This window comes from Populus nigra, chromosome 2, assembly GCF_951802175.1.
Source record: "Populus nigra chromosome 2, ddPopNigr1.1, whole genome shotgun sequence".
Lineage (NCBI taxonomy): Eukaryota > Viridiplantae > Streptophyta > Magnoliopsida > Malpighiales > Salicaceae > Populus > Populus nigra.
In genome coordinates, this window is record NC_084853.1 from 37,504,224 (window position 1) to 37,520,194 (window position 15,971).

Genomic DNA, 15,971 nt, shown 5'->3' on the forward strand with positions numbered 1-15,971 from the left:
TTCTTTTCATTAAAAAAAAACAAAAAACGAATAAAAATGGGAAAACAAGGGTGATTTGTGGAACTAAAATAAAAAGCAAGCCTGACCTTTTAAAAGTTTGAGAAAAAAGTCTTTTCTTAAGTTAAATTAAAATAAAAGGAGCATTTAAATACCAATTAAAGAATGTATTAATATTTTTTCTATGTTTGAAAACACCATTACTATAAAAACCAGACTGACTCGACAGGTTGACCTGTAACTCAATTGACTTGAAGCCTAGATCATGTCAGGCTTAAAAAAAACAAATGAAGGAAATGACCCAGTTTGACCCAATCATAAGTTGACTTGTGACATGATTGACTCGAGTAATTCAATCAAAACTCATCACAACACCTATTAACATTTTCTAAAAAAAAATTGAAAACAATATTGTTTTGGTATTTTTTAAGAAAGAAATATTTTTGGTAAACTCAAGTTGACCCTTCTAACCTGATCTCCGATCTTTGTTTTGAGGTGGGCCTAATAACTATGAAATAAATATTAAAAAGAGCAAACATGCTAGACACATAGGCCAATCACGTGTTTGATCCAAAATAATGGTCCACCCTTTTTTTTTTTCTATGAAATAGACTTAAATGACACATTGTCTTTGAGTGTAGCCGACACATCATCTAATTTTGTAGACAATACAGCTTACACATATACACGCAACGTGTTGTTTGTAGACCTAGAATCCAGCAACTAGAATGTTGTCGAAAAATCAAGCCAGCAGGTTTAAACAAAAATAATAATAATTTTCTGACCCTTTTTTGACCCAAAAACATATAGAAAATCATTTAAATACCTAAATAAATGTGTTTATGCCTTCAAACAACTCAAAACTCATCATAAAAATATAAATAAAAAAATCAACTCGAAACCCGAAAACTTCTCAAGGGTAGATCTACTTTATCAAATACTTTTAGGGTTAAATAACACCCAAAATAAACTCTCGTCGTCCAATAAAACCCATTAAATCCAATATCAGCTTTATTCGTGGTTAAAATCCTTGTCAATGATGACTTTTTTTCTCTATCACTAGAATTTAGCGAGACCTTATCTTTTCTCTTTCTAACTAGGGGCTAAAATATAAGAAAAATAAATTTATGGATCAAAATTGAATTTTAAAAATTTAAAGGGATCTAAATTGTATTATCTGTAAAGATGAATGACCAAAGAGTACTTTTTGTGCAAACTCTAGACAAGCCACTCATTTTGGGTGCTTTTTCATTTTAATCTTTTGTCTTTTAATTTTTTCTTTGCCTAATAAATCATAAGCAATTGACATTTAATTAGGATAAAATCACCCAAAATAAAAGTTTGATGATAAAAAAATATATAGAGTAGATCCACAATAATCCATGAATGTGTGAATAAAGGAGCATAATGTTTTTTTTCTATAGAAAAAAAAACACATATTTTAGTGTTTTCTATACTATGTTTTTGTTCATTAATTTAGTAGTACAATGAAAATATACACAAAATAAAGACCTCGCGATTTTTCAATGCTATAATGGAGAAAGCCATTGGATGCCCACTTGCTAGATAAAAAACAAAATATGAACAATATAACCAAATATTATTAATATACGTCACATGACAAAGAATTTTTTTAAAAAAATCTAAAATGAAAGGCATTTTCACTCTACACATGCACGTAATTAAGTATTCATTGGAATAATATAAATACATTTTTGCCCTTTCCATAAAAATAAAATAAATGGTCCTGGACTCCTGGTGTTGAATGTATTTTAATCTTCTTCCAAGCAATAACCATTACCAGAATAATTAAGAGTAGGTACATTTGCACCGGGGCTTGTAGCTCAGCGACAGAGACAAGGTTTTTTTGTCTCTGTCACTTGGATTCGAGCCCTAACATGCACGCCTGTCATCCTCGTAGTGTCTTACATGCCTACTGGGCTTGTAGGGTGTTCAGTGGGTCCGGGGATTAGTTGTGGTGCGCGTAAGCTGGTCCGAACACCCCAGGTTACTAGAAAGAAAAATAGATACATTTGATAAAAAAAATAAATAAATAGGATTATCTTTTAATGTAACAATGCATCGAGTCATGATTGTGCTATAATATTCGTAGAATAACGCAATACAAATATATTTTATATATGGATTTTCCATACAAATACGTGTGGCATTGATTCTTATTAAGAAGAGGAAATCTCAATTTATCATTTTTATACATTGATTTTATAAAATAGAATATTTAAAAGTATAATAATGATTATTTTTTGAAATATTTTTTTATTTATAATATATTAAAATAATATATTTTTGACTTTCATACATCAGCTTGTATAAAATAAAGGTGTTTAAAAATAATATAACAGTTGTTTTTAAAATATTTTTTGTTTATAAATATATTAAAATAATATTTTTTAATAAAAAAATAATTTTTTTAAAAAATATTTTTAAAACATAAAAATAAACTTATATCTTTGAAAGAAGACTTGTTCGTATATCATTAATTACAAGTATAAATTATCGAGATAATTAGTTAAATGGTGGTAATATAAATTATTATGATATAATGAAAGTATTGTGATTATAATATAATCAACAAATTGTTTTATCTACTCAATGGAGACATTGAGCTAAGAACACACGCAAGCCGCAAATTGAGTTAAGAGGGAGGGAGGAGGAACTGAAGTTAATATCCATCACATCACGATGGAAGATCAATCTGACAACTACAGGCAACAACAAAGCCAAAGCAAAGATGGAGGAGTGTTCATCTCGATTACCTTTTGCGTGTGGTTTAAATAAATTTAATTCATAACATTCGCTAAGCAATTAATTAACAATAAAAAAAAAACTAATAGAGAAAAAGATTTTACTTCTCCCTTCTTACGTATACTGTTTATTAGATTAGTGTTTTTTTCATATATTTTTTTAATTATTTTTAATATTAAATTTATTTTTTATTTGGTTATTTTATTCTTATAATATAGATCGCGAGTTTGACTGCTTAACCCGATTGATTCAAATTTTTTCTTTAATCAACTTTTATTTTTTAATTTGATCATTTAATATTGGATTAATTGAGAATTAAATTTTATAATTTATTTTATTGGGTTGATTGAGAATTAAATTTCATAATTTATTTTGTTTACTTTATATTATAATATTTTGATCTCATGACCCGATAACAATGCTTAAAAGATTAACATGAGTTGAATCATGTCGTTTTTTGTGTTATTTTTTTAATTGAAACTTTTCCAGTTTCATCATTCAATATTAGATCGATTGAGAATTGATTTTCATAATTTATTTTGATTTGCTTTGTAAGGGGTGTCTCTCATGATCAAGGTCACATGTTTTGACAGTTTTACCCGGTTTAAATTGGGTCTTTTTTTTAAAAAGGTTATCTCGATCTCATGACTATAATTAGTGGTTCTTCAACAGTTAATTTACTTTTTATTAGGTTGTTCTCATCTCATAACTCAGGTCGCGAGTCTGGGAAGTTAATCTGATTGAGTTATTTTTTTCTTTTTTAATTGACTTTTTCCCGATTTCATTATTTAATAATGTGTTTGATTGAAATTGTGCTTCATCATTTGTTTTTATTTTTTACTAGGTTATCTCAGTATCATAACTTGATAAAAGTGCTTAATAGGTTAACCCGAGTTGATCTAACTTATTTTTTATGTCATTTTAAATTAAAATATTTACAAATTTTTTAATTCAACATTAGGTTCGATAGGGTTGATCGATGATTGAGCTTCATATTTTATTTTAATTTGTTCTCTATGAGGCTATATTAGTCTCATGAATAGAGTCATATGTTTGACAGATTAATCCATGGTTAATCATGTTTTTTTTCCCGATGAGATTATCTTAATCTCATGACATGAATCAAGAGATTGACGAATTGAATAAGGTTGTTTTTATGCTATTTTTTAATTAATTTTTTTTAATCTCATTCTTCAATATTGAGTTAATTGAGAATTGAAATTTGTAATTTGCTTCGATTTGTTTTTTATGGGGATATCTTGGTCTTATGACCTGGATCGCATGTTTGACATGTTAACTTATGTTGTTTTTTTAGGTTATTTTTTTTAATTTTATATTTCAATATTGAATTGATTGAGAATTAAGCTTTATAATTTGTTTTGATTTATTTTTCATGTGGTTATCAAAGTTTCATAATCCGGGTCATAAATTTAACATGTTAAAACATGTTGATCCAAGTTAATATAATATGCTATTATTTTAATATTAAAAAAATATTATTTTTTTTATCAAATTATATTTTTAAACCTATAAAATTAATCCATACACAATTTTTAATCAAACCCTTAGTATAGCACGCTTGAATAATTAGTTTATGTTCAAAATTATGAGAGTTCGGTTGGTGCTGAGTAAACTAAACAAAGCGAATTACATGGGCATTTGTGACATTATGCAATGAAAGAAATCTTACATCACTTGCCACGCTGCCAATGACACGACGGCGACCACTCATTACCACTTCCATACTCCTCCTATTCTCCATCCAATAATTACTTTTTTTTTTTTTTAAAAAAATACTTTTCCTTCCTTCACTCCAGAACACAAAGGAAAAGAACAGAGAAGAAATCGAGAACCCAAAAATGGCACAAACCCTTCCCCTCTTTCTCCTAATAATTTGTCTCTTGCTAATTCCCTCCTCACAAATCCAACAAGAACAAGAAGCCTTCACTACTATAGTTATATCCCAACAAGGCCTTGATTTCCTCAAGAATTTGCTCATAACTCAAGCTATCTCTTCAATCATCCCTCTCAAACTTCCCAACATTACTAAAACTGCTAAATTCCCTTTTATGGGCAATGTCCATATGCTACTCTCCAACATCACCATCTACCAACTCCAAGTATTGGATTCTTATGTCAAGCCTGGTGATAGTGGCATTGCAATTATTGCTTCTGGGACCACTTGCAATTTGAGTATGGATTGGTCTTATGAATATAATACTTGGCTTTTGCCTGTGGAGATTTCTGATAAAGGCCATGCTTCTGTTCAGGTACGAGTTTCTTTTCTTATTTGAGTAGTATTTATTGGTTTTGAGCTTGTGGGTTTTGCTTTTTTAGGCTTACAGGGAAGTTTAAGTTGTTAATGGGCAAACTTGATGCTTTTCTTGAGTGCATTGAAGTGGGTTTTGTTTTATGTCATGCGGTTGTGTTTAGGGGTGGACTTTAGTTGCTATGTTGTGTTGATTGAGTTGCAATAATTGCTCATGGAAGGAATGCAATTAGATTATGAATTGGAATCACTGTAAGAGTTTCTCATTGAGTGTTCTTGTACAAATGTGGTTGTTGTTTATCATGTCGTTTTTCTTAATTGATTTGACTTTATTGGACCTGGGAAAGGTATACAGCTTAGGGAGGTCAAAGTTTAGTTGAATGCCATTTATTTAATGTGTTGAAGCGGGGCTTAATCCTGGTTAGCGTTGTCGGCGTTAAATACAATTCAAGTTTGATTATGTTGTACACCAATACCTGGGCAATTAGGCTAGTGTGTTGAGATATTTTGACAAGGCTAATATGTTTGAACACATTATTGTTCCTAAACTTGCTCTTCTTTTTTTCTTTAAATGTTTATATAACTTGAGGTGTACATGGATGTCAAAAGGTATAATGATTTTGTATGTAAGCTGGATAATTGTCTGCTTCCTCTGTGTTTGTTTGCTCATATTTTGTTGCTTAGATAACAAAGGGAAATTGATCAGTTCTGCTTCTGGGTAAGGTTGAAGGCATGGAAGTGGGGCTCACATTAGGCCTGAAGAACCAGGAGGGAACTCTGAAGCTCTCCCTTATGGACTGTGGCTGTTATGTTAAAGATATATCTATAAAATTGGATGGAGGAGCATCTTGGCTCTATCAAGGGTAGGCTCTTCTTTACGGGAAACTCCCATTTGATTGCGAAGCACCATGCTACCTCAAATCTAATTTGTTGCTTCCATATTCTGTTAATGCTTGGCTGAGCTTTTTGTGTTTTGCATGCTATAGGCCAGCGTTTACTATTTTCTTTGTCCAATAACCTATTTCTAGATCTGATGTTTTGCTTCTTCCAGTACATTCCAAAGATCAGCTAATATTTTGAGCTAATATTTTGAGATAAATAACGCACACCATTTTAGCTCCTGACCATCCTTTTTTTTCACAAAATCTACTAATTAGCAAACTTAATCAAAAGGTACTACCTATGTTAACCCTTCTTGTCTGGTCCCTGACCTTTATGAGGTGAAAGCCCTATTCCTAGGTTCCTCAATCCCCATTAGTTCAGGGTAGAGAACGGGAGAAACTCAGTCTCCATGAAGTTACCTGATGACGATCCTTAGGATCAAAGTGTTATATCTCATGTAGGCTAATACCTTTTGTTCTCATATTCCAGGATGATAGATGCATTTGAAGAGCAAATAGGGTCTGCAGTGGAAAATGCTATTACCAAGAATCTTGGAGAAGGAATTTTAAAGCTTGATTTGTTTCTGCAATCTCTTCCGAAAGAAATTCCTGTAGATGATGATGCTTCAATAAATGTAACTTTTGTGGACAACCCTTCACTGAGTAATTCTTCTGTTGGGTTTGACATCAACGGGTTATTCACAGCAAGGAAAAAGGTTCCAATCCCCATGTATTACTATGAAAATACACTGCCTTCAGTTTTGTGCACTGAACCAACTAAAATGCTTGGAATTTCTCTGGACGAGGCTGTTTTCAATTCTGCTTCAGCCTTATATTATGATGTAAGTTTCGAATCTGTTATATTTTATCTGTTGTGCTCTGAATCTGAATCCTATGTTAACGCTGTAGAGCCAAAAGCATGTTGACACTGACCATTGGGATTCTCAGTTGCTTCTGCTTCTTCTCAAGTTAGTTTTATTTGCTGAACCTGTTGTATTTGAGGACATTTAGGATTGATTCATGAAGAGGTTAATTGAGTGTCTTTTAACCTATCTCTTCATATTGGAGTAGATGATCCTACTTTCATCAGTACTGAATCCAATCAACTCATATTTGATAGACTTACGCTCCAAAATTTTAAACTTGTGATGGTAATTTTGGAAGAACTGAGCTGGGATTTTGGTGAAGATATGTGATTAGTGTGGTATACAGTCATATCCTTTACTTGCCTGACTTAGATTTTAATAACTGTATTTTTCTTTGGCCAGGCAAAATTTATGCAATGGATTGTGGATAAAATACCAGATCAGTCTCTTCTAAACACCGCTGGATGGAGATTTATTGTTCCTCAATTGTACAAGAAATACCCAAACGATGACATGAATATGAATCTCTCTTTGTCATCTCCTCCTATCTTAAGGATTTCTGAACACAATCTCGATGCAATGGTTTACGCAGACTTGATAATTGATGTATTGGAAGCAGACCAAGTAATACCAGTTGCTTGCATTTCACTGGTAAGATGGTTTGATGGAGATATAGAAATGTTCTACAATCTTAATCACTGTTTGCTTTATATTTGTGCTGGACCTTATTCTGTTCTTTTATTTCTTATTTTTTATCAAGAATTATGACTCGTTGGTGTAACAATTAATCTGTCACATTTGACGTTGGTTGCCTGTGGGAAACAATATCAAATCCTAGCATATTGTCTCAAGTAATTTATTATGGACCAAATGTTTTCTACATGCATATGCTATGACACTGTGTTTCACCACTGCCCAAGTTTGGAACATGATTTACTTTTTTAATATACTTGTTTGTACTCATAGATTATGTTCTGTTATATTTGGATGAAAAACTATAGCAGATAGTATGACACCGGTACTTTCATTGTATTTCAATGGGGTTTATGATCTTGAGAAATTTTTGCAGTTGTCGTTGCATCACTTGCTGGAAGCATAGAAAAAGTCTGGTTGCACAGTTGTTCAATAGCAATATGCAATAGTAAACCTTCCTGTCTCCATCACATCAATTCAGCTCATACCTTTGTTCCCAGTGCATTGGTTTTCCTTAGAAGTATCTACATCGTACCCTTTCAAAACTCCACATTTGTGCAACTTAAAAGCTATTCATGACCATTAACTATTATTATTTCCTGTAATATTTGAGGGAAGATCTCACTATCCTTTTAATGGTTAGCATTGCCCATTTGCTTCATGTTCACACAGGTGATTCGCGGATCAGGTTCAGTTGGAATTGCAGGCAACAACCTTGTTGGCAGCGTGAAATTGAATGACTTTTCCATGTCATCAAAGTGGAGCAATATTGGCAATCTTCGGATGTATCTTATTCAGGTAGTTTGTTCTGAAAGGCCTTTTCTTTAAAGAACAATATTTTTTCTTGTTATTTTTGGTAAAATGTTTAATATTCTTCTCCCATTGCAGCCACTTATGTGGACACTTATCCAAACTGTTTTCGTGCCGCATGCAAATGCACATTTAGCAAAAGGTTTCCCCTTGCCCATCATTCATGGTTTCACTGTTCAGAATGCTGAAATTATCTTCTCAACATCAAAAATTACAGTTTGTGGCGATGTGGCGTTCAGAGAGTCCTTGAGTATCAAGCAGGCTTCTGGGCCACTCTAGCCGAACTCATTTATGTTTACACTCAAGCTCCATCAAAGCAGGCATACACCCTTTGTATAATGTTCATGTAAAGCTCGGGGCGCGTTCCCCACAGAAATGCACAAATTGTGCTATAACATAGAGGATCCATAGATGTGATGAGGTGTTGTGATTTTGATGTTATTGCCTTCTTTTCAGTGACTTGCACATTGCATACTAATAAAGTTGATTGTGTATAATCCGAGCCGTTTTTCAGCTGATTATCTGTCTTATTTAAGTTCAATGACTAGAAGAACTGATAAATTCCGAGATTCCCCGTATTTTTCCTGAATTGATTGTTCTCTCGAGAGGAATTTCATGATTGTAAACCGCAAAAAATGATTTTCTACGATAAATGGATGTGCATTTAAGAGAATTTTTTTTTTTGCGTATTTTTAAAAATTAATTTTATTTTGATTTTTTAATTACTTTAATGTGCAGATATTAAAAATTAATTTTAAAAAATAAAAAATATATTATTTTAATATATTTTTAAATAAATAATATTTTAAAAAATAATTGATTGCATAATATTAAACACAATTCAAGTCGAGGAACAAAATATATGGAAGGACTCAAATCTCATCGCAGACTCGAACCTAAACCCTAGTGAGTAGTGACTCAATACCTGGTCGTCGTCTTCTTATCAGTAGGTAGATAGCACATTTTGGCACTGTTTTTTGTTTTTTTTTTTTTTTTTTTTTTTTTTTTTTTTTTTATGGACTTGTCATTTTACTCTATGCTCCCGCCAAGAAATGTGTCATTTTGTCACGTTATATGAGAATTACGAAACAAATCAGTAAAAAGCTTTAAAAAAACAAAATCCAAACCCTAATTTTATCCCAGAATTTTCACGAGGCTTGATTTTCCCGGATTTTTTTTGGGGGGGTAAAAAATTCGAATTTATTTATTTCTAAAGCTTGTTTTTCTTAACTTTTATGTGTTAATTTAGTGTGCTCTAGGGAGCCAAAACTTGATAATAGTAGCACACAAACTTATATATCTTATTCTTGTTTATTTTTGTATTTTAAAAAGTTAATTTTTTTTATGTTTTAAAATTATTTTAATATATTAATGTTAAAAATAAATTTTTAAAAATAAAAATAAATATTATTTTAATATATTTTTAGATAAAAAAAATTTTCTTAAAAAAATAAATAAAAACTCGCTCTTAAAAAACCAGATAGAACAGCACATTCCTTCACAAAAATATCAATAAAATGACGGAATATATAAATGTTTTTTTATAAAAATAAAAAGGGTATAGTGTGAAAACGCGCAACTTATCTCCATGAAGCGAGGACTGGTGTTAGAAATTTAACGACACAACCTTAGGAGGTGGTCTGAAGATTGAACTAACCACTCATCCAAAGCCTCTCTAAAACCCTTTCTTTCTTTATGCGGTCTTCTTGTCCTCAAAATGCAAATCTCTATCCCTTTATTCTCATCAGCTCCCAATCCTAAAATCCCATCACTTTTCCCTTTTCAGCACCTCCCCAGTATTTTCCATGGAAAAGGAAAACCTACAACATTAACAACCCGTAATTTTCATTTCCTCCCTCTCAAAATTAAAAACAAGCCCTTCATCGTCAAAGCCTCCAGCTTTTTATCAGTAATCGGGCGTGCTATTGAGGAAGAAGAAGACTACAGAAAGGCCCGTGCAGCTGTTATCCGTAAAGGAATTGACTTGGGAGGGTATGCAATTGAGGGTCTGTCCATTGGAGGCCAAGAGACTTGTATAATTATACCAGAGTTTAAGTGTGCTTTTGATATTGGGAGGTGCCCCACCAGAGCTATTCACCAGAATTTTGTCTTCATCACTCATGCCCATCTTGATCACATTGTTGGTTTTTTCTCTACTACTCATGTTTTCGGCATCCCATGTTTTTGTGAAGAAAGGAAAAAAAAACATGTTCTCTTCTTTCCCTAATTGGCTGAGGTTAACGCTTCTATTTTCTAAGACTTGTGGGTTATGCTTGGTCTTTTTCAGAATTGAATATGGATGTTCTGTAATATGGTGACATTAAGCTAACCACTAGAGCTTTTTTGGTTTATGGCTCTTATAATGCTATTGTTTAAGTTGTGTATGTATATATACACCACACACACACACACACACACACACTATACATGGTGTTGTGTGGAGTTATGCGAGGATGTGCTGAAACCATGATCTGGCAAGTTTATTATTATTGATTAGAAACTGGATGTTAGGTTGGAGTGGAATCTGGAAGAAAGTTAAGCTGAATTCTTTTTTCAGTAATAACAACTGAAGGAGATTTCTAGTTATTATCTAGATTGATAAACTATATAATTTTGCAAAAACCATAATGTTTTGACACTTAAACATGTGTAATGCTATGATTGTCATTGTTTACTGTTTTATTATATTTTAGACTCTCTGTTTCACTTTTGGCCTTGAATGTTGTCATGAGCTTATTTCACATTTACTGACACAGGGTGGGCTGCCAATGTATGTGGCTAGTCGTGGTTTGTACAGCTTAAAGCCTCCAACAATATTTGTCCCTCCGTGTATCAAAGACGATGTTGAGAAACTATTTGACATTCACAGGGCAATGGGGCAAGTAGAGCTTAATTTTGATTTGGTTGCATTGGATGTGGGTATGCCCCTTTAGCTTGCTAGATTTGTCTATGTATACAATCTGTTAGTGTTTATGCTGAACACAACTCACAAGTTCAAGTTCAAGTTCAGGTGAAACATATGAATTGCGGAATGATGTTGTGGTCCGACCATTCAGAACTCAACATGTTATACCCAGTCAGGTGCGTTTCATCATTTTGTTTCTTCTCTTCGTATTTTCTTCTTCAAAAAAGTCTAAAAGCTACAAGAAAAGAAATATAATAATGACTCACGAGTGGTCAGACCACCAAAGATATACCAGTTTTTGTAGAGAATTATTTCAGGGAAGTAGCAGAAATCTTGATCTAAAAGACCATGTGTTCCGAGTCCAGTATAGCGCTTGGAAAACTGATGCTAGGTTTGAGGCTGGGATTTAGATTATTATTTGGATATGATGTTTGAAATCTTGAGACTGTTCATCTCTAAAGTGTATGAAATCACTCGGTTTTATCCAGGGTTATGTCATCTATTCGGTGAGGAAAAAATTGAAGAAACAATACATTCATCTCAAAGGAAAACAAATAGAGAAATTGAAGAAGTCTGGTGTTGAGGTTTGCAATTTCTGCAACATAGTCTTGGTAGCAAATTTTAGTTACTGAATGCTCATTTTAGCTTGCGTTTTTAATTAGATTACAGACATAATATTGTCCCCTGAGGTGGCCTTTACTGGAGATACCACAGCAGAGTACATGCTTGATCCGCGTAATGCAGATGCGTTGAGGGCAAAAGTTCTAATAACTGAGGTATAGATTAAAGTATCTCCTACCTTGTAGAATCATTTTCTGGTTATTCTTAATATGCAAGGTGCATGGTTTCTTATGAACATGGAATAGCCAACTTTATCCTCGGAAATATTTCTTTTCCAATGATCATTCTGAAATCATGGCATCTATTCAAGGAGCTGGAGCTATTACTGCTGTTTATGCTCTTCTTTGTTCTTGAACAATTTCAGAATCCAAATTAATTTTCGTTATCCAGAATCAGTTGAAGTCTTAAAGCTAATGTCTTTCAGGCAACTTTCCTGGATGAAGATTTTACCACTGAGCATGCACGACAGCGTGGTCATACTCATTTGTTTGAGGTATAAGAATGTTGATTCTCCCATCGTGATTTTACAGTTACCTTGGATCATCTTTGGTCAATGACCGTACAAAATGTTTTCCATTCATTATTGCAATTCTGAGATAGGATTCTGTTAACACTGCAGATTATTGAAAATGCCAAATGGATCCGGAGTAAAGCAATCTTGTTGACTCATTTCTCCTCCCGCTACAGCATAGAGGTGATAATTGAAATGAACCAAGCCATATAATGGTTTTTTGTTACCTTTAACCCAGTAAACTAGTGGGACACTGTGCTGTGCGTATGACTAGGATAAATAGATAGATCAAAATGCAAGATGATGGGAATTGTGCTATCCTTGCACGTAGGATTGCAGGTCTCTTTTATGAGAAATCTTAGAGAAATTGGTTAAATTGATAATTTACAACTCAACTCGGGTTAGCTGCTCTGTATTTGGAAAATCTTCCATGCCCAAAAACATACCTGATTAATCAGATGGTCCTAATTTAACTGATGATGGATGTTCAGTTCCAGGTGCAAAGATTACTTGAATCACCCCCAAAACTACCCACCTTCTGAAAGAATGTTACAAATAGGGACACTTGTTTTTTCATCATTTTCCTTTCCTGTGCCTTTTCCTCTGAATTATCGTATCAGATGCATGGAGGAACCTTGGTTCATCAGCAACTGAATCTATTCTAAATGGATTCTGCTAATTTCAGGACATACGTGAAGCTGTGTTGAAGTTGCAATCCAGGGTGTCAGCAAAAGTAGTTCCTCTGACAGAAGGTTTCAAATCAATGTACTCATAGTGGAGATGAAATTGTAGAAAAATTTACTAGTCTTTGTAATTTATTTGTTAAATAGTGATTTCTTTTTGATCAGGAACTTGAAATGTGACCTTTTATAGTGGTTCAGAGAGAACTAATCTGTACTTATCCAGTCATTGGAACCAATTAAATTGCTGGTTATGAGGGCAACATCGAGCGTCTTGAAATCTGTGCGCCTGAGGGCTAGATAACCAACGCTAAGAAATGTATTAAAATTTATATCAAAACTAATTAAAAAAAATTAAAATTTTCCCAGATTATACCACCCTGTGCTAAACAGGGTATAAACAAAACCACCCCCAGTGTAAGTATATTAAAGATGATGCCCGCCATTTCATTTCATCGACTCCATATCCAGAAACTGCAAATGATGCAGATTTAGTTAACACTTGGAGAAACGTGCCCTACATGTAAGCTGTTCAGATGCCAAATCAAGAGCACAGAACCAATCAATCTGTTTTATAACACAGAGGTGAAAAGTAGAGATGCATTGGCTCCCAACAAAGGCATAAAATTGTTTTTGAAGATGGGATCTGGTTTATCGAGGTTAAGAGTGCAATTCCCTGAAACATCCACAGAAAACCTTGTGTTGTGATTGAAAAACCTCTTACCTATAAAATTAATGAGCCAAATGGTTTTGTTGTTGCTGTGTAAGCAGAGTATGTTATGGATATGGCCAGCCAAACATGCAAATCTCATATATGAATTCAAAAATTTAAATTATTCTAAAAGTTATACAAGGTTCTAAAATATAGTTTATATTATATATATTTCCATCAAGTTAAAATTTTTTGGGCTTAAAACTTGTAAAGACACACGTTACCTTATGTTATTATTTAGATTTTAATTAAAAGAGAGAATGGAAAAGGTGAAATTCAAATTCGTGACCATTTAATCATTAAAACTTTAATATCATGTTAAAGAACTATCTTAACCTAAAAACCTAAACTGATAATTAAAACTATAGAATATAATTTATATTATTCTATAATATACATATACTTTTTTTCTCTTAAGTTTTTGTAGATCATTCAATTTAAAATCACATGGGAACAGGCACACACACAACTAATTTATTATTTGATTTCTCAAAAGTCTAGATATTATACGATATTTAAGAGTGTTATAATAGTTTTTTTAAAGTGTTTTTTACTTGAAAATATATTAAAATAATATTTTTATTTTATTTTTAAAAAATTATTTTTGATATCAACACATTAAAATAATCTAAAAACACAAAAAAATTAAAATTAAAAAAAATTAAAAAATTTTATTTTTTTAAAAAATATTTTTAAAATACAAAATAAACGACTCTATAAATCTTATGGCAGAGATGTTTCAGCGGGTAGTCATTAAATAAGCAAGCAGGCCATATAAAATACTTACATGGTGTATAGCTAAAATTGCAAAAATGGCTTCAGTGGCACCAGCAGCTCCTAGTAAATGACAAATAGCACCCTGAAGTTGATAGTAATCACAGACACAACCAACATGAGAACTGGCAGGTGGTAAGAAATAAGAACCGATATTGTTCTCTAGACATAGAAAGGCAATAAAAACTGCAACTAATCATTTATTTATATTTACATTAAAACTAAGCATTTATAATATACAAATAATTTATAATTCTAGTTTTTTTATTTGATTTTAATTATTTTAACATAGTATTAGAGTTGATTTTATAGAACAAGACTTAATCCCGAACACAACTTCGCTGATCCAACTCTGCGATGAGTTGGTTGGGGGTTTGCAAGGGACAGCGCGTCCCTGCTAGGTTCGGGGCAAAGCCCACAAAAGTTTTTAGAGTGAGATTTTATCTTCTGTTTTTGCAAAATTCAATATTTTATCTTTCCTTCATCCTCTATAATTTGATATTTGTTAAAATATTTGCCTCAATCAAGGATGGGATAGAATTCCGTTTCTTCCCGGGACCATAGTAAAAGACTAATGCTTTTTTAGTTATTTTTGTATAATGATCCTTTTTGTTATCTTGAAGGAGGGTAAAATGAATTTCTTGGTTAGAAAGAGTAGCATTAGGTGTTTAAGATGACTCTAAAGATGTTTTCATTTAAAAACAACTAAAAATATAGTCTTAGAAATAATGTTCTCTAATCATAAAAAAAATAATGGGGTGTTTACAAGTGTACTTGCGGTTGCTTTTCAAAATATTTTTTATTCGGAAATACATTAAAATAATATTTTTTATTTTTTAAAAATTAATCTTGACATCAGCACATTAAAATGATATGAAAATATCAAAAACTATTAATTTAAAAAAATAAAAAATAAAAAAATTAAATTTTTTTCAAAAACACTTTTCAAATATAAAAACAAACATCATCTAAATAAGGTCGGGCTTGGCGTTCAAAGACTTGCAAGCATAGGCCCATCACCCGTGCTGGGCCCGCATCCTCACCCATATTTTTTAGGCATATTAACTAGTATGTTGAGCTCCATTGCAGTTATCTATAGTTTGAAGAGCATTTCATTTTTAATTTTTTTTTTTTTATGGAAATCATGGTTTCAAATATGTGGAAGCACTTTTTGAGACAGCTCGAAAAGGTAACGTGATTGGAACTCGAATCCAATTGCGTAACGGCTTTGGTCAGTAAATATTTGATGATGATGATGCTGGTGTGGGCCCACCGCTTGCTTGACCAGTCCACCATGGGGAAAAAAAGACATAAAATGGAAAGGTCACGTGAGAGCCCACGTGATTGTAAAGTAAGAAGAGATTGGACTGGACTCCTGTACTGTAGTGTTGTTCATCACAAAGGCATCCTCAAAAGCCCTCGTCATTCTTATCCCTAATCCTATCTATTTTCAATAACATTCTTCTTCTTCCCCTTTCCCTTTCAT

At 32.5% G+C, this 15,971-nt stretch overlaps 2 protein-coding genes across 3 annotated transcripts; both read left to right on the forward strand.

The window, feature by feature from the left end:
- Window positions 1-4,498: 4,498 nt before the first annotated feature.
- On the forward strand, window positions 4,499-8,779 carry LOC133683144 (putative BPI/LBP family protein At1g04970). 2 transcript variants are annotated; one of them, XM_062106676.1, is made up of 7 exons: window positions 4,499-5,033; window positions 5,756-5,895; window positions 6,404-6,629; window positions 6,720-6,755; window positions 7,182-7,430; window positions 8,145-8,270; window positions 8,361-8,779. In XM_062106676.1, exons 1-7 carry the CDS (start codon window positions 4,623-4,625, stop codon window positions 8,559-8,561), a joined length of 1,389 nt encoding a protein of 462 aa, XP_061962660.1. In that variant the 5' UTR covers window positions 4,499-4,622; the 3' UTR covers window positions 8,562-8,779. The 2 variants fall into 2 exon arrangements, with proteins under 2 accessions (XP_061962660.1, XP_061962659.1); XM_062106675.1 differs by having other exon boundaries at window positions 4,501-5,033; window positions 6,404-6,755.
- Window positions 8,780-9,849: 1,070 nt separating this feature from the next.
- On the forward strand, window positions 9,850-13,262 carry LOC133681761 (tRNase Z TRZ2, chloroplastic). Its single transcript, XM_062104890.1, has 8 exons — window positions 9,850-10,422; window positions 11,039-11,201; window positions 11,293-11,363; window positions 11,676-11,771; window positions 11,850-11,963; window positions 12,233-12,301; window positions 12,428-12,502; window positions 13,005-13,262. The coding sequence occupies exons 1-8, from the start codon at window positions 10,000-10,002 to the stop codon at window positions 13,092-13,094; spliced, it is 1,101 nt and encodes a 366-aa protein (XP_061960874.1). The 5' UTR covers window positions 9,850-9,999; the 3' UTR covers window positions 13,095-13,262.
- The last annotated feature ends 2,709 nt before the right edge of the window (window positions 13,263-15,971 follow it).